Genomic DNA, 24,503 nt, shown 5'->3' with positions numbered 1-24,503 from the left:
GCAAGTAATGTTTTGAGGGCTGGTTGTTAAACCAGACTGAGTTAATTACAGATACAGAAAATAATCATTGCAATAATGCATCTCAACGCAAACGTGAAAGATTCAACATCAATGCAAATCATGCATTCCAGCATAATAATTCAAACAACTTCATCGTGACGTGCAGCTGTAGAATGGAGAAAAAGTTGATTTACAGAATATAGCTGCTGTGGTAAAGGGGGAACAAGCATAACTGCCACAGAAACTTGATGCCATTATGTCAAGGGCATGATTCTAGGCACTCACAGCAAGTTTCATATCAATGGACCAAAGATTGGTCAAGATATGAGCTCACTCGAGTGGTAAAATGGGGCAACTTTTTTTTGGCGGGGTCTTGAGTCAGTCCACTTAGTTCCACCAAATGTTGGAAAATCTAATAAAGTGGAAATTAAAGTCAAGGTGTGTGGGACCAAAAGAATCCAGCGATACCTAATTTTTTTATTTGAATCATGTGGTTCAAAAGTTACTTTTGACCACCTGGTGGTGCTATAACGTTTGCACACATCAAAATTGCTGAATTGAATCCGTGTAGCAGCCCAAATCACCGTGCCAAACTTCCGGATGTCGTGTATTCCCCCCCAAACTGTATTTAACAGGCTGCTATGGAACGTAAACCTCTGCGAGAGGTGTAAAGAACATGAGGTCTCATGCCAGTAAAGTTGCTATGAACTATCCTAGTTAGTTAACTGAGGTAGTCAAACCTTTTCCAATTTGAATTGTACAAGTTAAAATTAGGAGACATCAGGTATAACATCAGGTAGATAACCATAACTTATTATATGGCAACGACAGTACAGGCTTTCTGATTGGCTAATGGGTAGTCATGCCACCCGCGTATTGCCTTCCTCACCGGTCAATATGGATTCGTATTGCCCTCTGGCGAAAATTTCAAAATGCACGAAAGCGCTCAGTTTTACTATCCAGACGAAAATAAAAACATCAACCGCCATGAGGAAATTCAGAACAAGCGGAGATTTGTTATTGAAAGTGATGATGAAGACTAAAACCTATAAATTGAATCACTTGTGTTGTTACTGTAAATAAAAGCCTTTTTAGCTGAGCTGTGTTGCCCGTTTTCTATTGATCATTGTAACTTGAAGTTAACAAGTAATTGGTTGCTACGCAACACCTAAAACACATTATGTCGTGAGAAGACTTGAGAGCTCAACAAAACGACATCTATTTACAATTACCATTTCTTTTCATTTACAAAATGAAAGGAGAGAAAAATGCCATATAATAAACAACTTACTAAGCTCGACCGTTCGGTCATGCTGGGAAATATCAAACTTTGGCTTTGGCATAGTTTATTTAGCTAGCTAGCTAGACTAGCAACTAGAAAAACAAAGTACTATGAGGCTCCCCTGGTGGCCCAATATAACACACACCTCTGGCTACTGCAAATCATGATACAACAACTTTAAAAAATAAATAAAAAAAACATGTCAGACAACAGCAGTGCTTTTGGCAACTCCAGCAGCAGCCAATATAAATGTAAGTATCTGTAGCATAATTGTCATGAAATGTTGTGGGGATATCTTTGATACAGGTTTTATGAATGTCCTATGCACTCACCCTTCCAATAAAGTGCTACCACGCTAGCTCATAACATAAGCTGGATTGTAGCTAGCTAACCTAGTCGGCCAACCTTATCTAGATGGGCATTGAGGAGAACATTTGGGTAATCCTTCACTAAGTAGACAAAATGTAAGGGCAGTGATCTAGCCCAGTTTAGCTCACATCAGGTGTTAGTGGTTATCCACAGAAGATAATCCATCTTGACCCATTACGCACCGACACGTTGCCAACCGCAGGCTTATCACTGATAGACTTATCACCCGCTTGTGGTCTCCTTGTGCTCTCAAAGCACAAAGGAATGTCAAAAGAGTTGTAACTGACTGTATACCATCTATTCAATCCTTTTTGATAGTGAACCTTATCTTAGTATGTATATGTTTAGAGGGGGACACTCACCATGCCTGTCTCTGCAGTGAAGATGACAATTTCATAGAGTGGAGCCAGCTGTTGGAATAAGTAGTCTATGCCAGGTCTCTTCTTGAAGCGCCAGCCCGTGGCCAGCTGTGGAGAGGAGAGGGGCAGAGGAGAGCATTGAGAGCTAAAGAGATCACAGAGGGAATCCCCTAATTGTATTCATGAACCACTACCATCTAAAAGAGCATTGAGAGCTAAAGAGATCACAGAGGGAATCATCTAATTATATTCATGAACCACTACCATCTAAAAGAGCATTGAGAGCTAAAGAGATCACAGAGGGAATCACCTAATTATATTCATGAACCACTACCATCTAAAAGAGCATTGAGAGCTAAATACATCACAGAGGGAATCACCTGTATTCATGCACCACTACCATCTTAATGGCATGTCCACATACAAACCCTTACCATGAAATGGTTTGACATATACAATTATTAAACTGCAAAAATACAAAACACCATCATGGTAGTCAAAAGCAAAGCCCAAGCAACTTACTACTGTCTGATCTATTCACATTACCTAGGATGACTCAGGGTGAATATAAAGAGAGATTTACTTTAATCTTAGTTAAATCCAAGGAGCTGTGAACAGCCAGGAGATGTGTACTCACCGACCACTCTGGGTGAAGCAGGACATCAGTGAGCTCCAGCACTAATGTGTATGGAGGCTGATAGTATGGCTCTCGCAGGGGATCTGGAAGCAGCTTAGGACTTGTGGGTTCAATAATCATCTATGGGAAACAGAGTCATAATGAGGAAACAAGCTATTCAAAACGGAGCGGAAGACAATAATGCACCTGTCTGAGGGAGCATAGTGAATGCCAACAGGGGAAGCCACCAGGTGGACTGATGCTTAAGTCTTTTTTTCAAGCCAAGTTCACCAGAACTTCTTGCGTTGTCTCCACACTAACCTGTCTGTAGTCTTGGAAGTACTTCAATGTTCTCTTCAGATGTTGAAGAACTGGCGCATCTACAGAAAGAGATAAAAGATGACAGAAAATGTTTATCTGCCACATTTTCAACTGCTAACTTTTTCCAAAAAAATCTAAAAGTTAACAATCAAGTCACAAATTCAGAACAAATTTGGTCATCTACAAGAAAATAACAAATTCAAGTTACCTAACTCAAAATCAGTGAGTACCATATATCACATGACTTAAATGAAAATAACAAATATAAGATACACAGACAAGAAAAATATTTGTATCCTTAGTAATGGGTCCATTTGACTGTAAATGGTCTATTTCTTTTAAGAATCATGTGGGAAATAAGATAAGATAAGATAAACTTTTATTAATCCCGTTAGGGAAATTCAGGTGTCAAAGCAGCAAGATTATGAAGTGAATAAAAGGGACAACAGAAATGGGAAACAAACATACACATCAAACATTAATAAATTAAAAACAATCCAGCTTCCTCCATGTTTCTCCACCCAAACCGCCTCCAGACCATCCAGTTAGGGGGCTCCTCCTCCCGCTCCGCTGGTAGTCCACCACGAGCTCCTTGGTCTCTCCGACGCTGAGCCCACAAAACTCTCCACCAGCGCTCTGCAGTCTGCCTCGCTACCGATGCAGTCGACAAAGGAGAAGGATGGAGTTCCCTGGGGGGTGTCGGTGCTGCTCACCAGCATATACACCAGGCCAGCCCGCAGCTCCAGGCACTTTGGTCAGCCGGCGAGGCAGTTCGCGATGCAGGCCACCAGGCCATGGTCCACCAGCAGGAGAGCGTCCAAGACAGGCCCCCACTCGCATCGGCACCATGGCAACGAATAAAGTTCTTTTTAAATAATGCCGGCCGTGCCCGTATCTAGCCAGTCTCAAAAATGACGTCCACCTGACCAAGCAGGAATGTTAATAATATGAAAACTGACCAGGAGAGCTGCCTTTCCTTTTCTTTTTCTTTAGCAGGAGAGCTGCCCAAACATACCGCCACTTGCTGCGCCATGGCAACGAATTCAGTTAAGAAATGCCGGTCGTGTCAGTTGCTCCTGCTGGTCTGAAAAATCACATCCAACTGGTCGAACAAGACCACGAAAAATTCCCAAATACAAACAACAAAGTAGACAAATTTGTCACGAAAAAGTTGCTAAAAGAGGGGGGGAAAGTAGAGAAACGGAGAGCTGGCGCAACGTCACATGATCCACTCTTCTGCATTAGTTTGAGCTGACTCAGCTCATTGAGACTCTGAGCTGTCAAAACGGATTTTTTTTATTCTGCGTATTCACGGATACATTATCTTTAAACTCTGGCCGTAGGAAAGAAAGCAATATCCACTGTCTACTTTCTATGTCTTGCCAGTTTGAACTGCACAGCTAGGTAACAGTCTCACACAGTAGATGATGTCAAAGAGAATACATCTAACAATAAACAGGTCAAGATATACCTTGATCAGGGGTGGACAAATCATTTTTTTTTTTTTTAGCTTGCTTCATTAGGCTAGGTAGTTTCCATTTTGCCCAGACAAAAGATGTGGTTGCACAGTGTCACTCAGTAAGTTTACATGATGGTATCAATTTGAATCTAGCTTTATTTGGACAATGCAATTTTTTGGGGCAACTGCTATTATCCTAATATATATGGCAGTGAATAAATCGAATCATTGGCCGAAAGCATGTCATATCCCTGTACGATAGGTGGCGCTGTTCTCAGTACAACTAGTGGTGATACAGCCATATCCGCTTGACCTCTTCACCACTATCAACAACAACAACATTCAAGAAAGATGGCGAACGGAGAGCAAGGTGAAGCTACGTCCCTCTACATTTGGTGCATGATGACAATAGGAGTACTGCAAATGCAAACGGCGCTATTGGTTAGATTGATAAAGGAGAGAAGACGAGACGGGACGGGCGGCGCGATCTCAAGCATGCTCAAAGACGCAGAGTCCAGTTCCTAGTCCAATTCAACGTTTACAAGCGCGCAATCAGTGGTGCCTTGATGCACGGGCTTACGCCCGGGGCCTCGTCCAATCAGGGGCCTCTTAGTAATATTACAAAATATTGATGATAAACGTCCGTATTCGCGGTGTTATTACAGTGCTCTAAAGTGGCATTTTGGTGGTGGATGTGGAGGTGGAGGGAGGCCCCCCCTATCTAAACAAAATGTAACAAAAATAAATTCCATTCGCAACGTTTTAGAGTTCACGAAAAAAAAACAGCCGGTGTCGTGGTGAAAAAAAATTAAGCGTGCACATCCAATCGGAGTGCAGAAAAGGAAGAAAATCAGACGGGCTATATTATTAAGAAACTTTGCCAAAACTTAAAGACTTTGTTTGCAAGCGATCAGAGGATAGCACTACCAAAACACTACCAAATGAAGTGTAGGATAGAACTAAAATGTAGAACATCGCCATTCATTCTTATGACTCGTGTGAATATTGCCCCTCCAGTCAAGGGCTCAATTTTTTAAATAAAAAGTCCATAGCCCAGGGGCCTCAAGTGCTATTAAGACGCCCCTGCGCGCGATGTCCGAATTATCAACCGACTCGGACCGAGTTATTTCGGGGTGTCAATCTGATCATAGTCGGACCGCAATTATTTGAACAGAGGTGTGTACAAAAAAGGGATAATTCTATTTCAGTCCAAAAAAAGCCAGTAATTCGAATCCATGTAACCACGCTATTAGAGATATACGTAGATAATCAATTGACCTTCTCACATGGCAGTGTCGCTTGGATAGTGAGAAATATTTTTTTGTGTGAGACTAACACTATTATTACTGTCTTTCCCATATAGTCCGTGAGCCAGAGGGGTTGGTCGTTACCGAAAAAGTGGCAAAGGCTACCATACCTTTTCTGAAAACCTGGAATCTCAGCTTTTCAATGATGTATGATGGCCATCTGACAAGAGTAGCTGTTTTAAGTTATCACACATAATGTAAACTAAGGTTGAGAAAATAATGCGTATAAATCAGCAGAGCACTGACATAGCTGAAAATCTATATGGGACATATTGGAGTATTTTATTTTGTTATGTTTGGTATCATTTTAAAGGGGAGACACTGAGTTTTAATTTAAATCCTTTTGTGAACATTTTGGATAAGTACAGCCAACCCTGGAGCTCTTCAAACTTTGAATCACACACATTTCCGCCTAAGTCATCTTATGTCTTTTAATCCTGTGGCACCAGGGAGCATCAGAGAAACAAAATCCAAACACTGAAATACTGGCATGACCCTAAGGATTCAGAAAATGCATCATTTACCCATATTATCTGATTTGGAGGGGGTCATTTTCAGTGTTATATCAGACATGGCGTTTTCAAAGACAGAAACAAGTGTACTATTACCCCTAATTTGTTGATCGGTCGAGTTGTAAGTCTGAGGTAAATGTTTTTTTTTAGAAAAAGTTGTTATTCAGCATTTTGAGCATTTTTAGAAAGTTCAAAGGGTCCTTAATACATATCCACCACATATCATTTATATCAGGTCCCCACTTATAAAATTTCCAGTGTTATATCAGACATGGCGTTTTAGAAAATAATGCGTATAAATTAAGCAGAACACTGACATACATGTAGCTGAAAAAACAAACAAAAACAGTATAACAAATGAGACATGGATTCCTATGTTTTAAGGTGTGGTTAACCCAATTTTGGCATTTCCATCACTGTAAACCAGGGGTACTCAAGTAGAAATGATGAAGGGCCACAAAAAAAAAATTCAGTGACTCAAGGGGCCATTTATTGGGACCGTGTACGTCCGATAACGCATCATAACATAACGTATATAACATTTACAACATTTTATAACATAACATTTCCTTTTTATTAAAAACAAAAATAGTTCCTAAAATAAAAATATAATTTTAATTTGTGCATATATTAAAATAAATAACTAAATAAAACCAAACATAACCCTGTTATTAACCATGTTATTAAACAAATAGCCTTCAGACAGCTCATTTTTGTGCTTTGTTTACCAAACTATTTCACATTTCTCACATGTCCCCTTTAATGGGAGAATTGGCCTCTGCTTTCTTTGGCCAATGCTTCAAACCTGGGCTGATATGGTGTGATTGCTATCTGTTTATCGTTGCAACCCCCAGCCTCGTATTGAGATCGCGGCGCGCGGTTTCAAAATAAGAGCGCCCAGCGCGATTTTTTTTTTTTTTATAATTAAAAAAACTTTTCAAAACAGCTCGAGGGCCATTAATAGACACCCCGCGGCCGCTACTTGAGTATGACTGCTGTAAACGGTCAAAGTCAAGACCTTTATGCATTACATTTTCGCACAGATTGCATCATTCAAGGCCAGAACACTATCAAACTCCTCTTCGGAATCCTCATCAGAGGAATAGAATTGTTTCTCATCAGCAAAGTCATCCTTCTGGTTTTTGCACTTTCTTGCATGGCATAGGTCAGTGCAGGCCAAGTTGTTGGCAACACACTGACATGATGGAGTGACACAGTCCCCCTTGCATGAGCAGGACAGAAACTCAAGTACTGCTTGTGGACCAATGGAGACATTGAACCAGTCTATGGAGAGCTGCAAGTTACCATCTTGGTCCACTCTATACCACCCATGCTCAACTGGGGAAGGAACTTCAGGGTTGTTCTCTAGGCATCTTCTCCAGATAGCACCTTGATAGTTAGCTCTGAGACAGTGCTTCCTGAGAGAATCTGAGCATGGAGGTAACTGCCAAGATTCTATGCCTCATTTCATTGATGTTGGTGATTCTGGACTTGGAGCTGTACATTTGACATGTGAACTTCTGTAAGGCTGCATACAACTCAGGTGTCATAGTCCAGTCTGCCCCAACCTTTTGAAATGTCTCACAGAAGTTTACATTCTTCTGAAGAAGTTTTAGGGCTGACAATTTACCACGACTAACTAAATGTAGTGTTTCATGTTAATCTTTCTGCTGAAGGTGGGCTGGTTACGCCTGAGCATACACACTGCAAAGCGGCTGACATAGGTGAGTGAACGACCTTGTACCGAAAAAAAAAAGAGTATATATGTAGTAGATGTTGAATGTTTTTTTTTGTGCGTGTTTTTCCAATTTCGGCCATTCCCACTGACCCCATGTTTAGAGGAGGAGGTACATTTTCTATATTGTACTAGTCTTTGTTTTAATGTATCAATTTTACCTGTTGATTATTTAACTGATTCACTGCCTCTTTGTATATAGTCCTTAACTTTGGTTGGAATATCTAAGACAATGCAGAGCTACCATGCAAAGCTATGGTAAACTTGAGTCAAGTGATTTATGAATATACGATTGCTAAAGCATTTAATTTCATGCACTAGTGGCATATTCCATCTACCACTCTCTATTGTGTGTTATCGCATAATTGCATAATTATACAGCAATACTGAAGAGATGGGAACTTACCTTTATCAAATTCATCTGGAATCTGAAAAATAAAACAGTGTACCATTGTTAGCCAAATGAAGTTATCTTATCTCAGTGTGTTTGATTAGCAGCCTACTTGTCTATGAAGGTAAGCCATGGTATACGCCTCTCAAGACCAATCACGCACAGAAAATCATAGATTGGTCTTGAGATGAATGTATTAGTTAGTCTATTGTTAAAGGGACAGGATGTCTAACATTAGGGAACCCTTCAGAATTTCTTCATAAGGGATAGTGTGCCATGCAGCAGAGAGGCTTTGCATAAGGGGGTTCAGGCTCTGGGCTCTGTAAAGCGCCTAGAGATAATTGCATTGTTATGGCGCTATATAAATAAAATTGAATTGAATAACAATGGACTGATTTGATGAGCTATAGCTCAGCCACAGAACAGTGGCGCGGCACTACCCTATAATCGTTATGAGAGGGAGCACTACTGAAGACACTTCTTTTGTGACACTTGTCTAGCATTTTGTCTTACCTATTTCACGAGTCACCCTGAACTAGGCTATTTAAATTCATTTACCATTAAAATGTAATTGATGCATTTTTAAACAATGTTTTGTATGGCATATTTTTATGATTTTTTTTTTTCAAACATGGTAGAAAACCATTCAGGTGCTACAAGGTGCGGAAGAACAAATCAGACAGTGATTGGCAACCAGTGAAGACACAAGTCAAATGAGCCGTGAGGTATTCCCAATGACAAAAGCCCTTTCCCCCTACCCCAACCAACATAACTTCATATGATGCCATTTCATCCATTAACACTTTCCATTCAATTGCCTCAATCCGGGAACAGTTTTTATCCGATCTGCCTTTCGTCCACACGAATGTGGTGGGTTGGGTCCCCGAATCGGGAACTTTTTGAATCCAGGCCTCAGAGTGGATACATTTTGACACGCCAGCGGATCCATGTTCATGTTGGCGACCGATCCACATTTTCTAACACGATGAGGTCATTGCCCCACGTGAACGCCCCACCTCGCAACCTCAGCCTGAACCCTTAACCCTGCTGCGTCATTTCATAACAACGGCACCTAAGGATAGTTTTCCAGGGTCACTTAATGCATCACTGTTCAGCGCTTAAGTGAAAATGTCAGCAGGCAGTCACAAACAACCACCTCCTAAATCACCTCTCTGATCTGTGTGTCTACAGTCACTACTGCTGGTGCTGCCCTTCTGCTCTTTACCACCCAGTTAACCAAGACTCTCACCCTCTAACACACTGTCCATGTGGACAATTGTCCAGCACCTACTGTGTCATGTGACACCATGTTGTTTGCACCTTTTTTTTCTTTTTTTCTCTAGCACCTTGCCAGTGCTATATAAATACAATTATTATTATTTTTTTGTTTTGGTGGCGGGAGAAACGGTTCCCAACTTAATTACACCTCCTGCTTTTCACATATCCTAAAAGACCTTAACATTCGCAACATTTGGTTAAGAGTACAAAAAAAACCTCATGGCCTCACTAGCAAGGGTAGTGCCATCAAGTATTGACTACCTTTCAATCACAAACTTGAGGAACAAAGTCTTGGTGTATTGGCAACAGGACAAAGGCCTCATTATGGCTGGTTTCATTTAAATGGACACAAATGGCAATATCAGAACAGAATAAAAGGAGAAACCAATTAAAGATAATCAGATCAGTTAACTGTTAAATCTTATCAAATATGATTAAACATCATTAAAACAACGAATAAGAAGAGTAATTCACAAAAGTCCCTTAGTACTTAATGTAGCACCTACGTACACAAGAACTAAGTAGTCAAGAGGACTCCTTACTCACCAAGACCAATTCCCAAACAAATGGAAAACGTTTCCATTATTCCACATTCCAATGTTTTTGAATGCAGATACAGCATTACTGTAAAGATACAGTCTCAATTGCATGGGAATAATTATAGCGCTTGTAACAGAAGCAATATGTCACAAACCAAATGATCCGGCCTACTTAGTGGTGCATTTAAACTTAAAGAATTTAACATTTTATAGTAGCAAATAAACTTTTGTCAACACAAACATGTTATACACATCCATTTATTCTTTCATTTCTAGCCAGTCATTAATTTATCATTCTTCGCGGTAGGCTATGAAGCGCATGCCGACTCATAAACCAGTCTGTCTCTCACAAACTCACTGAAGTCATTGAAAGGAAGCTTGACATCAGCCATGGTTTAGGATTTTTAGTTTTTCCTAAAAAAGCTGGTCTGAGCAGCTTTGTGACCAAGATTTAGTAGAAATATTTTAGAGTGACTTAGTTGTACACTTAGTAAGATAAGAAGCATAGTGGCTACAGAGCCTAAATGGCATGTTTTTCTGTGCCTTTGAAAATTATTAACACCCTGGCTAGACCTTAAAGCAAAAGTCTGAGAACTGACTGAATTCTCTCTCCAACCCACTTCAGTGCCAAATAGTGGACAAAGGTGTAAAAACCAGCACTATGGCACATGCCTCATTCCATAACACCCACCAACAAGGCCTCAATGCTCTTTCAAGTCCTGTCTGAGATCAGTGAGAACAGAGTTTCTGTCACCTGTACCATGTGAGAGAAGTGTGCCCTATGGTAGTCTGCACTTTCCCAGGCAAACACCTTCAGACCCTTACTCGACACAAGTCACAGCTGCCTGTGAAGTGTGGCATAGTACCATTTGCTGTCCATGTGATGCTGACCAGCAACACTTCAGTACATAACCACAGTAGAGCACTTTCCTGGGATTTAATCTATTTTGATTTACATAATCCTTAAAATTAAATAGAGTTGATATCAGCGTTTCCGTTGTCCGGTAATTGGCGGACTTAGTCCGTGAAAAAAAATGAGATATCCGAAATGCACTCAATTTAACGCCAGCGCAGGTTGCGATCAAAGGCCACTGTGTCGCTGTGGGCTCAGATGGTGCTAGTGTAATGATGGGGGGACACGGTGGGGTTGCTGCTTCGCTGAAGAAAGCAAATCCCTTTTCCATCCAGGTGCACAAAAATAAGGCAAGCAATTCGGCCTACTGGCGTTATTGAAGCGCATCAGACATTCATGTTTTTTTTCTTCATTGTAAACTTAGGCAAGTAAACATGTTGCATTCTATACGACCTGATTATGTCATTCTTTAAGCTACATAGCCTGCCGTCTGTTTTCTTCAATAGGCAAATTTAGAAGCAGTAATAGATATTTTATCGGCTTATCATTAAAATGTCCGGAAAATGAACTCATTTTTTTTCTAGCCAAACCTCTGGTTGACATGAGAGTAGACAAACATGAACAGCATAGCAAATTCAAAAGTCCAAGAACTGTCTGAATTCTCTCACCAACCCACTTCAGTGCCAAATAGTGGACAAAGGTGTAAAAACCAGCACTATGGCACATGCCTCATTCCATAAAAGCCACCAACAAGGCCTCAATGCTCTTTCAAGTCCTGTCTGAGATCAGTGAGAACAGAGTTTCTGTCACCTGTACCATGTGAGAGAAGTGTGCCCTATGGTAGTCTGCACTTTCCCAGGCAAACACCTTCAGACCCTTATTCGACACAAGTCACAGCTGCCTGTGAAGTGTGGCATAGTACCATTTGCTGTCCATGTGATGCTGACCAGCAACACTTCAGTACATAACCACAGTAGAGCACTTTCCTGGGATTTAATCTATTTTGATTTACATAATCCTAAAAAGTTGAAGAGTTGACTAACATTAACTTCATGTACAGCAAAACAAATATGAACATTGATTTGGTCTTCAAACCATCTACCTTTGCCGTCTTGAAGCTCATCATTTAACGCCTACACATTTTGCAGTAGGCTTAATTTCTGCTGTGTTTTGGGCCACCTGTGTTCAGGTGCAGTTGTTGACTCTGGGGGCTGGTAAGTTTGATAAGTGAACGATGGACCCTTCGATGATTAACACCCTTGCTAGACCTTAAAGCAAACGTGCAAAAATTCCGAGAACTGACTGAATTCTCTCTCCAACCCACTTCAGTGGCAAATAATGGACAAAGGTGTAAAATCCAGCACTATGGCACATGCCTCTTTCCATAAACCCACCAACAAGGCCTCAATGCTCTTTCAAGTCCTGTCTGAGATCACTAAGAACAGAGTTTCTGTCACCTGTACCATGTGAGAGAAGTGTGCCCTATGGTAGTCTGCACTTTCCCAGGCAAACACCTTCAGACCCTTACTCGACACAAGTCACAGCTGCCTGTGAAGTGTGTCATGGCACCATTTGCCGTCTTGAAGCCCATAATTTGACGCCTACAAAAACTGCAGTAGGGTACTGTTTGTTGTGTTTTGGACAACCTGTGTTCAGGTGCAGTTGTTGTCTCTGGGGGCTGGTAAGTTTGATAAGTGAACGATGGAACATTCCATTTCTCAACAATTTCTCAGGAAAGACATCTCTCCACTTAAGTTGTTTATGGAGAGGTTTAACTGCTGACATAACATTATCAGCAAACCATATTACATATTATTATTGTCCGAGCGGCACACATCAAACTTGCTGATTAGAATCAGTGTAGAAGCCCAAACCAGTGTGCCAAATTTCACAACTTTTTCCCACACAGTTCCAGGGGCTGCCATGGCCAGAACAGAACTAAATGTTGAAATATAGCGGCAAGCATGAGGGAGCCAAGGAGTCTAGCAGGAGAGGGTTGGAAAACACGATGGAAACTTGATGGCATTGTGTCAAGAATATGGCTGTTAGCACGCACAGCAAGTTTAGAGTTTCAAATGACAAAATCTAAAATCCATCTGAAAACTTCTGTAAGTCCCGATTCCATGTACCAAGTTTGGTTTTGATAAAACAAAGTGTTGCTGAAATATGACCTAGCTTCCTGCTTGGCAGCTTCAGCACCAATTTCAATTGGCTGCCCTGGCCTCATGTTCGCTTTGCATTGAACATTACTGCATGATCCTGGTTTCACAAGAAACTCAGCTACCATCCATTCAGCAAATTTACCATGGCCTATAATTAAAATGGATAGCAATTATTTCAAAGGAAATATTTACATGGCTGCAGCAGAGAGATGTCAGAGCAATACAGAGTTTAATCCTAAAATGCGGTTATGCTTTGAAATAATTCTCTTTGTGAACTATAGCCACAGTTCATGGTAGACTTTAGTTTTCTCTTGGTCCTGAGCCAGTGCTTTCAAGATACAGTGTGGAGTTTTTAGTGGCATCTAGTGGTGAGGTGGCTGAATTGCTACCAACCCAAGTGTTTTGTTTTGTCTGTTCTGGGCTGTTTACGGCATGTCTTATTCAAGGGAAGATTTAAGGAACTATAATCCATGGATATGGTAGCTGTACACTGATCGGGTGTGAAGCAGTACCTGAGTGTTTCGTTTCTGAAGGTTTTTCCAACCCATCTAGTGAGTATAAGGCATGAGTGTGACTTTATAACAGATTTATTATACGGCTCTTCAGAACGTTCCAAAAAGCCCCGTTGATTTGAATGGACCATCCCCAACGTTCGCAGGTACTTATTTTCATATAATGACCTGCATATAATGACCGCTGTGCTGTCAATGGCAACGGGTTTTGTGCTTCTGATATAGGTCTTTCGTATCAGTCTGCAAGTATTCCACACTAACTTATCAATGGAGTTTCAGCGGACGGTTGAGCAGCTGTGTTCTAAAGAATGTTCACAACTTTGAAGTTCAACGTCTTTGGCGAACTATTTCTCTGCTTTTTAACACTACGTATAGTAACAAATACATTGTAAAAAGACACACTGTGTTTATTGTTTTGTTGTGGCAAGTAACCGTATAATAAGCGGGATAATGTATAGAACGCAGGTCCTTATCGGAAAATAAGTCCCTTCAGGGCAAAGCAAGACACCTCCGCTTCGCGTCGGTGTCCGGTTCACCCTGTCGGGACTTATTTTCCGATAAGGACCTGCGTTCTATACATTATCCCTTACACATTGTTGTGTTAAATATGTGCATATTGTGAGATTTACATTTACACATAAGGAACAATAAGGGCTTTTTTTTAAATAAATGTACTTGCCATTTATTCACAAAGTTTTAAGAAATATGCATGCATGTAGTAAATGAAAGATTATTATACTATATCTGAAAATATTGACATTTATAATAGGACTATGTTTTTCTGTCCCTACTCTTCTTACACCTGTAACAGAGCCTTCTGACATCATGCTAATACCTCCTGTGGAATAATCATCCTGCTTCCATCCAAGAAGTGGACACCCTTTCAATCTTTACTAAAGACATTCCTCTTAAGTGAACCACCCGCCATCTAAGGCAGGTTTGCCGAAGAGCTGAGCGTAAGTGGAAAAAAGACCACCTTCTAGTCTCCCCAGAAATATTCAGAAATTCCCTGGCCAACTTCCAAGCTGCAGCTATAAAAGCCAAGGCTAAGCATTTCTCTGACATCATAAACAAACATTCCAATCGCCCTAAAATCCTATTTAACACCATAAACTCAATTGTTAACCCCCAAGTCTCTCCAGAGGTTGAGGCATCTACCAATAGCTGTGAAGAGTTCTTGACGTTTTTTTTTACTGAGAAGATTAACCGCATCAGAGCACAGTTCACTGCTCCTGCTGTATCTGACACTTCACCCCATTTCCCCATTGCTACAGCTACTTTTGATAAATTCCAAGCAGTGTCCTGCACTGATCTATGGGACATTGTAAAGCACATGAAACCATCAACAGCCCCACACGATCCCATCCCTTCACAGATCATCAAAGATGCTTTTGATGCTATTGCACTGCAAAAAATGCTTTTCTAACCTAGTGTTATTACTCTTATATTGAGATGAAAAATCTAGTTGGTCTTGTTTCTAGCTAAATTGTACTTACCTAGTGCTTTCTTGGTAAGGTTATTTTTACCTATTTCAAGCAAATATTACTTATTTTAAGAAATCTTAACAAGCCAAATTTGCTTAACGCACTGGCAGCCAAATTTGCTTGTTTTAAGCAAAATCCTGCTTAAATATGTAATTATTTGTCTTAAATCTAGAGGGGCATTTTTTGCAGTGTGGTCCCTCTGTTCAATTTATTCTTAACTCCTGCCTTGCCACCGGCACCGTTCCTACATGTTTCAAGCATGCGGTTGTCCAGCCTATGCTTAAAAAACATAACCTGGATGCAAAATGTCCCAATAACTTCCGGCCTATCTCAAAACTGCCATTCCTCTCTAAGATTTTGGAGAAGGTGGTGTTAACACAGCTGCTTCCATACCTCAACTCAACAGAGATCCTAGAGCCATTTCAATCTGGTTTCAAAGCCCGTCACAGCACTGAGACAGCCCTGTTAAAGGTGACAAATGACCTGTTGCTCACCCTTGACTCAGGTGATGCCATTTTGGTTCTTTTGGATCTTAGTGCTGCATTTGACACTGTAGACCATGGTACACTGCTACAGCCACTTGGACAGCGGGTTGGCATTAAGGGTACAGCTCTGAACTGGTTTCACTCCTACCTCCACTAGGGATGGGCATTCGATTAAATTGTCTTAATCGATCGTCGGGAGAATTAACGATCGATTTTCGATTAATCATTACAAAAATTATATCAAAAATGCACTATTTATAGGCTATATTAAAATGCAGTGAAAAAAGATAAAACACAGCGTGTTCCTCAATGAGATCTTTATTACAAGATTGACAACTCTTGTGGCAGTTAAACCGGATCCGTTTAATGGTTACACTTGAAGAATATGCGCTGCGGCGCCGACAGCTAGAAGCCGGTGCTCAGAAACACAACTTACTCGGTTAGCCTACCTAACAATGAATTAGGCTAATTAACAAAGCTCCATTAAAACAACCAGTAACAGTATTATCGACAAGCAATTCAATTCACCGCTAAAGAGAATATTAATAGTTAAGCCCTAAACCTACAAGTCCAGGTGCGTAGAATAACAGCTGATAGTAAACGTCAACTTTTAAGATGATTCTTGACCAGTGCCAATTTCAAGCTATGTCATTCCCCGGTTTTCTAACCAGAAACAATAACCCTGGAAGGTATTGAAAACTAGTAACTAACTGTGAAAGCACACGTTTTTAAAACAACCAGTTAGCTAGCTTGGCTACCTTTTGGAATCCTTCAAGCCAAGTTCGCCAGTAATCCTAGGTTAGGTAGGTATGCTAACTTAGCCACGGTAAGCTAAGTGATGGAGGCTGTAGCTATTTCCAACAGTGCTGATAAATATGGTGGGTTCCAAATGTTTAATACTTACTTAGTTGTGTACTGTCACTAACCATGGTCGGATATGCGTTGCTCAAGTGGTACATAATTTGAGTTGTGGCCGAGTTGTACTAAATACACAGCTTCGCAGTGTTGTCAATGAAGTCATTTTTTTAAATCAAAATGGTCCCACGCTACACGCGGTGACCTCTTCATGTTTACTTTTGAAAGACACGGAAACTTGAAGGTAACTGAGTAGTTTTTTCAAACATTGCCCTTGTTTGGTAACATTTTAATTGCTGCCACATAGCGAAATCCATTGCATTCCTTCAAGACTAACACTACGCAACAGAACGTGCATTAGTTCTATCGATGAAAAAATAATGTCATCGACGAAATTCTTAATGATCAATTAATCGATCGTCGATTAATTATGCCCATCCCTAACCTCCACCAAAGATCTTTCCCTGTATCCATAGGCCAGTACTCTTCATCCTCTGCCCCTGTGTCTTACGGTGTCCCCCAGGGATCCATTTTGGGCCCAGTACTTTTCTGCCTGTATATGCTCCCTCTAGGTAACATCATCAGGAAATTCAATATTTCATTCCATTTCTATGCAGATGACTCCCAACTATACATCCCACTTAAATCTGGCAACTCCATGCAGCCTCTTTTAGACTGTTTGGAAGAAATTTAAATCTGGATGGCTAACAACTTCCTTCAGTTAAATGATAACAAAACTGAAGTTATTGTCTTTGGGCCTTCAAAATCCAAAACTTCCATCCCTGCCAACCTTGGTCCCCTGGCCCCCTATGTGAAATCCCATGCACGTAACCTGGGTGTTCATTTTGACTCTCACTTTAACCTGGACAAGCAAATCACATCTGTTGTAAAGACCAGTTTTTATCAATTAAGAATCATCTCCAAACTTAAGACTGTTTTGTCATACAGTGATCTGGAAAAAGTCATCCATGCTTTCATAACCTCCCGTCTAGATTATTGTAACTCCCTCTATTTTGGTCTCCCTCTGACACTGGTGGCACGGCTTCAGATGGTCCAAAATGCTAGGTTGCTTACCAACACAAAAAAGCGTGCACATATTACACCTGTCTTAGCTTCCTTGCACTGGCTTCCAGTCCAGTCCAGGATACAATTTAAAACACTGCTCCTGGTCTTTTAGGCTCTCCATGGTCTGGCCCCCAGCTACATGGCCGATCATTCATCCCCCTTGTAGCCCCCAGGTCCCTCAGATCCTCCAGCCAAGGATTCCTCCATGTCCCTCGGTCCCGGCTCAAGCAAAAAGGTAATCGTGCCTTTTCTGTTGCCGGCCCCCAGCTGTGGAACCAACTGCCACTCGACATTAGAAATGTCCCCTCAATCACACTTTTTAAAACCAGGCTCAAAACACACCTTTTTACATTGGCCTTTCCTGTGTTCTAATTGTCTCACCCTGTTATGTCTGTAATTAAGTGTTGTCTGTTGGTGTCGCCTTAGCTTAAATCACTGATTGGTATGTGTAATTATTTTCTTATCTACTTTATTCCATTTTATTTTGTCTTATTTTATTATTCTTTCTATGCACTATGTACTTTGGTCAGTGCGAGCTGTTTTAAATGTGCTCTAAAAATAAACTTTACTTACTTACTTACTATATAGTCATGAATAATGCATCAAAAACCCTCACCTGCCGCAACATTCTTCATACTTCTTGTTAGCCATGTTGTATTTAGCATGAGTGTGCTACAGACAGCCCATGTTGAAGTATGTCTAAGGGCCTGATCCTGGTACATGTGGCACGTGTTGCAGCTATCCTTAGCCAGTCGTGCACTGTATCCTGCCAGCCTTACCATGCTTGTTAAACTAAACTCCCCATGCACCAAGCCAGCCAACATAACTTAACATTACTCATCACAACTAAACACATATAAAATCACCAATATCAATAAAACTGGGCTACAGACAGCGCATGTTGTACCGTGAGTGAGTACTCCGAGTGAGTGGATCCCGGGTACAGCATGTAACACAAGTGCACCGGTCACCAGCCAGTTGTTCACTGTTGGGAATCCTGCCACCCTTGCTTTCCTTGTATAATTAAAATTGGGTTGAGGTCCTCGGCTCTGTAAAGCATCTTGAGACAATTGCATTGTTTTAGCGCAATATTAATTAAACTGAATTGAATTAGCCATAAAAATGTTGTCATTTTTACTTGAACGGTTGTAACGTAACGTCATTTTAGAAATCAGGCTATGGACCGGTTCCTGGAATATTTAGATTGATCCAGGGGTTCGCATAGCGATGTAGTCGCATCTCTGGAAGCAGAGGGCAAGAGAGGAGAATGATTTACATTTTCAAACTGAGAGCAATAATCTAGACGAAACATTAACATTAATTCTGATGGGTTAGAATCTACGCAACAAATGAAAAAATAAAAAGGGGGTATGGCCAGACAGTGTTCACGAGTTCAGTGAGTTTCTTTATTTTCAGTCCAGTTCTTTCAAAACATACAATACCTGTGTTTGACAAATTCATATACATTAGATTGTTTTATTTAAGTATTGTCTCTGTGTCCATATTTCTGTAAACTGTAACAGTTTCAACTAATGCTATGCATTATATATGTATGTCATAGGCCACCTCAACACGTCCCCCTACCAGCGTCGAGTGCAAAGGGCAAAACTGCCCCTAAAAAATATCATTGCCCCCATAATTTCCTGTAATAGTAATTTAATGAACTTGTCTAAAACCTCGTAGCCTATATGACCTGGTCCAGTTGCCATAAAATGTTTTAGATTTTCGCCTTGACTGATTGTTGCGTGTGCGTGAAGAATCGAACGCTCTAACCTGTTCAGACCTGTAACTGCGAGTGCGAGGAGAAATGAGAATCAGCAAAAACAGTCTCCATCACCATCTCAGGTTCTAAAAGATAAAATGCACACACCCAGCGACCGTCGAAAAATGGAAGCTAGATTGGCTTGGGGTGGAGGATGACGACGAGGAGAAAAAAAGACCTGCATTTTTTAAGGCATGTCGCACTTGTGGACAACGAGTTGCCAAGGTTCGTTTTCAATCCAGCACATGCAAATTCTTCTGCTGACTTCATCAAGGGAAGCGAAAACATAAAGAAATACATGGCCTTTCGTCACCAGGCGCCAAGCAACACGCCATCGCCTAAGGTTAATGATAATTAGTAATAATACATTTTGAAATGATTTATTTCGGTTTAGGTAGTTTAACGTTAGCTACCTCTGAGAGTGCGTTAGACACAAAGGCTAGCTTGCAAGCTAGCTAACTAGTCCCATCTGTATTTCCTGTAGGTGATGATTAAAGGTAACAATAAAATCAATAAATATAGTCATTTATTATTATAAAAAAAAAAAGAAATAAGAATAAAATTGAATATGATTGTCTGACTTATGTTTTCTGTTTGGTTTTTGTTCAAAAAAATCTAGAAAAACACTTTGAATTTGTAGACTTCTGCCTAATACTGTAGTCTTATTATTGCCATTTGATGACAGTTGCTTATATACTGTAAGCCTAAATAAGTATGTTTACAAAGGTAAAATGTTATTTCACAAGTTTCTAAAAGTGCCCCCACTTTTTTTGTTAAATGCCCCTGGATTTCAGTAAGTGGGGGCAAAAATTGCCCCCGAAAAATTATGTAAATGTCCTACCCTGCCCCCTTCTGTGCTGTACAGGCACCCTCAAACAAATAACTAAATCTAGAACCCCAGTATGACCTTGGAACGTCCATCTGTGTTTAGTCAACAGACACATCAACAGACACATAGCTAGCAGCTATTTTCAGTAATAAAGGAACCATGAGGGCAAATATTGAGTTCAAAATAAAGTGGATACTGTATTCTTCAGAAATAGGGTATTATGATCAATTATCTTACTAGAGTTACAAAAAAAAAAGAACAAATACAACTATTCCTAGTGAAACTTCACATACCTTGTTTCCTTGCTCGTCCACGGAATTACTACCTGTAAAAAAAAGGAGCAATCTTTGTAAATATCTAGAACAGCCATCATAACTAAAAGGTACTGCATTAAACATCTATATATCAACATTGTATCACAGACTGGTGGAGATATAACAGACAGGTTTGTTCAAGCGGGCACATTCCTAATGTTCCACAATTAGTCTAGGAGGCAAAATCACAATATACAGTATATTATCCTCCCTCATTTATAGCACCCATAAAAAAGCCCTCTAACTTTAGATTTTTACACATGTTACCTACTGATATTTAATACGATGGAAATATGCCAACCTCTGGAATACAAACAGTTTAACAAGGGTAATTATTCCTTTACATTGAAAAATCACACATAGAGCATAAATATGAAACAGATTGAGCCATTTGCTTTTTCGACCTTTGAACCTTATAGTAAAAAGTTAAAGGACTGGCATTTAGCAGACACTTTTATCCAAAGTGACATACAAACAACCTGCACTGATCTGGAAGCAAATGCAAGTCAACCACTTGCAAAGCGGAGACGCTAACCCCATAGAAAAGGTTTTTGAGAGGGTACCAGAAATGTAGTGGAGACTTTCTTAAAATAGCACATGGCTTTTACAGATACCAAGGCCCATGTTCTGCCCAACATCACTACTTGTGTTTCAATGACATTATGTGGCTAATCCAATGTTGCGTTAAAAAGACTAATTCATTAAAAAAAAAAAAAAAAAATGGGAAATAATTCCCATACACATCAACTCTTTCAGTGACCCCTCAAGCCCTATGGATAGGGGCATTGTCTTCCTGGAAAAAAAACACTCATCACAACTGAAATGTTTCATCATAGCATAAAGGTGATCACTCAGATGTTGGATGGCAAGTTATAATCACATGGGGTTAGGATAACATAGTAATACACAGTATACTATGGTCACTTGGACACTGTCAAGAGACTTTCCTTGCATTTACAACATGGGCATCCTCCTGATACTTCAGCAAACCAACGGACAGAACAGATTGTTAATCATATTATGCACATAATGTAAATATTTAGAACAGGACAATTATTTAAAAAAAGATGGCATATAATGTGAAATCAAAACTCATATGCACTTTTTATACAGGTCAATCATGTTCTAGCGTGATGGCTATATTAAAGTCTACTATGGCCAAGAGCTCATACAGACTTTGCTTAGCTGGAGAAAATCATGATGAATGTCATTAGGCTTGAATATGCACAGTGGCACTTACAGTTAATGCAATTTCAGAGAGAGCATTCTAACAAGCCATTTTGCAATGTATTTATACTGAATATGTTTTCTATTGTCTTTTCAAAGAAAAAGGTGGGGGAGTTTAAGGGACACCTAGAGATGCCAGGACCAGGTAGTCAGGAAGTATCGTCGGACAACACACAAGAACAGCCCACAGTCAGACAGCACAGGAAGTGAACCTGAGCATTAGACTGAGACCAAGGAGCCGGAGCTAGTCAAGTGCTGACGGACAGGCAGAGCACACACACAGAAACAAGAAGAGGGCACACTGCACATATTTTGAGGAGAGGCTGCAAACAGCTTTTGAGGCTGTGACTAGGAAAGGTAGCCCTGCTCCTCAGTCAGTCAACACTGAACACTGGGCTAAGAGTTATGGGGTACAGCTGACAAGGCTGTAAGGGGTGTTAGTAAGCTTATTTAACCTTGCAGTCTTATCAGCTGCATCTTGTTCTCTCTCACTCACACACACCCCAACTGTTCATTCAAGGTCTGTTGAAGTTGCTCAAGTTATTATGATTAAGAGGCTGTTTATACGAAGACTAGATTGTCTCCGTCCGTAAAGTTCAGAATACAGATAGTCCTATCATTTAGACGAACACTCTCTATCCGCACACGGTATCCGCAACGATCCAAATCGGGGGTAGAAAGTGAGTAGATTTGAATCAGTACGGGGGCTGGTGTTCGTCTGCACGGATTCACGCAACCTGATGACGTCATTGTCCCACGTGATCACTAGGGGTGTCATGATACCAAAAATTCAGTAGTCGGTACCAGTAAAATAACACGATTCTCGATACCAATTTCAATACCACGGTTAAAAAAAAAAAAAGGATTTTCCAAGATTCCATGTACTTGAACATGAAACATGAACTTCTTTATTAAAATATGTCAAAATAGCAAAATGTCATAAGACATACAAAACATGTGCAATATAGCATAGCACAACATAATAAAGTGCATATAATGGTTAAAGAGCAACAACTAGTGACCCCAGACACATTTCAGACTTCCAGGCATCTTTTCAAAAGGTGCTGTGCAAAAACAACAACAGTGCAAAACAAAACCGTGGATATAACAGTGCAGCCATTCAGCTAACAAGATGAACATGAGTTTTGAGCTTCTTAAAGGACGTATTTAATACAAAATAAATCAAAATGTTCAGTGTGGTCGCGGCAAAATTCCAGCTGTCACTCACAAATCGTCTTAAACATCGGCAACATTGAGTCTATGGCATCGCAAAAAAATAAATACATTGGGTAATCGTGTTTTATCAAACCAATTGCATATTTATGTGTAACTATATTAAACTAGGACATTCTGTGAATTTCCCTAGTTTAGTCATCATGATACTTGCAAGATACATGCTCTCTTTCTCTCTCTATCTCCTTCTAACCAAGGTAGGCTATAGGCTAACGTTAAAACTACAGCATAGCTTACCTAAAGTACGTACATAACATAAGCCATTGTAACAAACGTGCCCATCATTTTAAACATCATGTAACGTGTATTTCAGTATGACAGATTTAAAAAACTGAAAATCTGCATTATTTGGATGTTGTTAATATGAATCAGAACTATCCTTGAGTTCTTTAAAAAAATACAGATGACTGTCTTTCAGGTGCTTTGCTAAGTTGAAAGTACTATCTCCCTTGCTCTGAAGAACACGGTAGCATCGTTTGCATAATGTTCAAAAGTAGGGTGACTAGACGTCCTGTTTCACAAACTAATATTACGTCTTTTGGAAAGGGTATCTCCGTTACATTCCACCTTTTTGCGCATGCTCTCATTGTTTCGTCCGCCTTCCCAGTGTTGCCAGATATGATAATTATCCTCCAAAATGAGCCTGACACGATACGCCATTTTCAGTCTGGCAACACTTCACACCTCCACTAGTTTCACCGTTTACAATAGTAAATGGCAGATCTGCGTGTGAAAAACATGTCAAAACTTCGACTGGTACACCGAGCGTATACTGCCCCCGTCAGTTCCAGAAGAAGCGCAGCACCGATTCTAACAGCTGGCACCGGCGCTCACGGTACCTACGGTGCTTAAAAAAAAATGGGTATCGTCTGTGTTTTGTTATTTTAGTACCGAAAGGTATCGTTAGTATCGGTTCTCGTGACATCCCTAGTGATCACTTCGCAATCTCCAACCTATATATAGTGCTGTAGCGATGCGTCGATGACGTCGACGCGTCGATTTCAAAATTACGTCGACGCCATATTTTTACGTCGACGCTTCGCCACATACACGTGGTTGACCCAAACAGAAACAAACATTGCGCAAGGACTGAGAGAGCAGAAACCCAGGGAATTGCTTGGCGCCATTAGTTGATATTGGCGATCTAACGTAGTGAATCATGATACATACTATAAGCTGACCAACACCATGACTTAGCTCTCTGTGCCGTTTGTTCATGCTTAGTTGCCGTGTTCTGCAGCCGTAAGTTAACGTTAACTAAACTGACACACTAGTAGCTAGCTAACGTTAACTACTAGCAACCAAGCACGAACAAACTGCACGGAGAGCTATAGTTTGCTAGCACCACCGAAGTGCGCAGAGCTCAAGCTACACAACACACTGAACAAACGTTAAATTAATGTAACCAACGTTACTTATTGTCCCCTTCACGAGAGACAATGGGGTGCGTTTCTATCTCCATTCTCAAACGTCTCGTATTTAACGTTTGTTCAGTGTGTTGTGTAGCTTGAGCTCTGCGCACTTCGGTGGTGCTAGCTAACTATCTTCTTAGCT

General features: G+C 40.5%; 1 protein-coding gene across 2 annotated transcripts in view; it reads right to left on the bottom strand.

Moving 5' to 3' along the window:
- Positions 1-24,503, bottom strand: part of timm50 (translocase of inner mitochondrial membrane 50 homolog) — a 52,188-nt gene that overhangs the window by 17,056 nt on the left and 10,629 nt on the right. For both annotated transcript variants that reach the window (XM_080844617.1, XM_080844618.1), the window contains exons 4-8: positions 20,469-20,500; positions 8,367-8,388; positions 2,948-3,006; positions 2,648-2,767; positions 2,014-2,118 (exon numbers count right to left, since the gene is read on the bottom strand). In XM_080844617.1, coding sequence (XP_080700743.1) covers positions 2,014-2,118; positions 2,648-2,767; positions 2,948-3,006; positions 8,367-8,388; positions 20,469-20,500 — 338 coding nt within the window. The remainder of the gene's footprint in view (positions 1-2,013; positions 2,119-2,647; positions 2,768-2,947; positions 3,007-8,366; positions 8,389-20,468; positions 20,501-24,503) is intronic.

This window comes from Sprattus sprattus (genome assembly GCF_963457725.1).
Source record: "Sprattus sprattus genome assembly, chromosome: 9".
In the NCBI taxonomy this organism is placed as follows: domain Eukaryota; kingdom Metazoa; phylum Chordata; class Actinopteri; order Clupeiformes; family Clupeidae; genus Sprattus; species Sprattus sprattus.
This window is presented reverse-complemented; position numbering and strand designations above follow the sequence as displayed.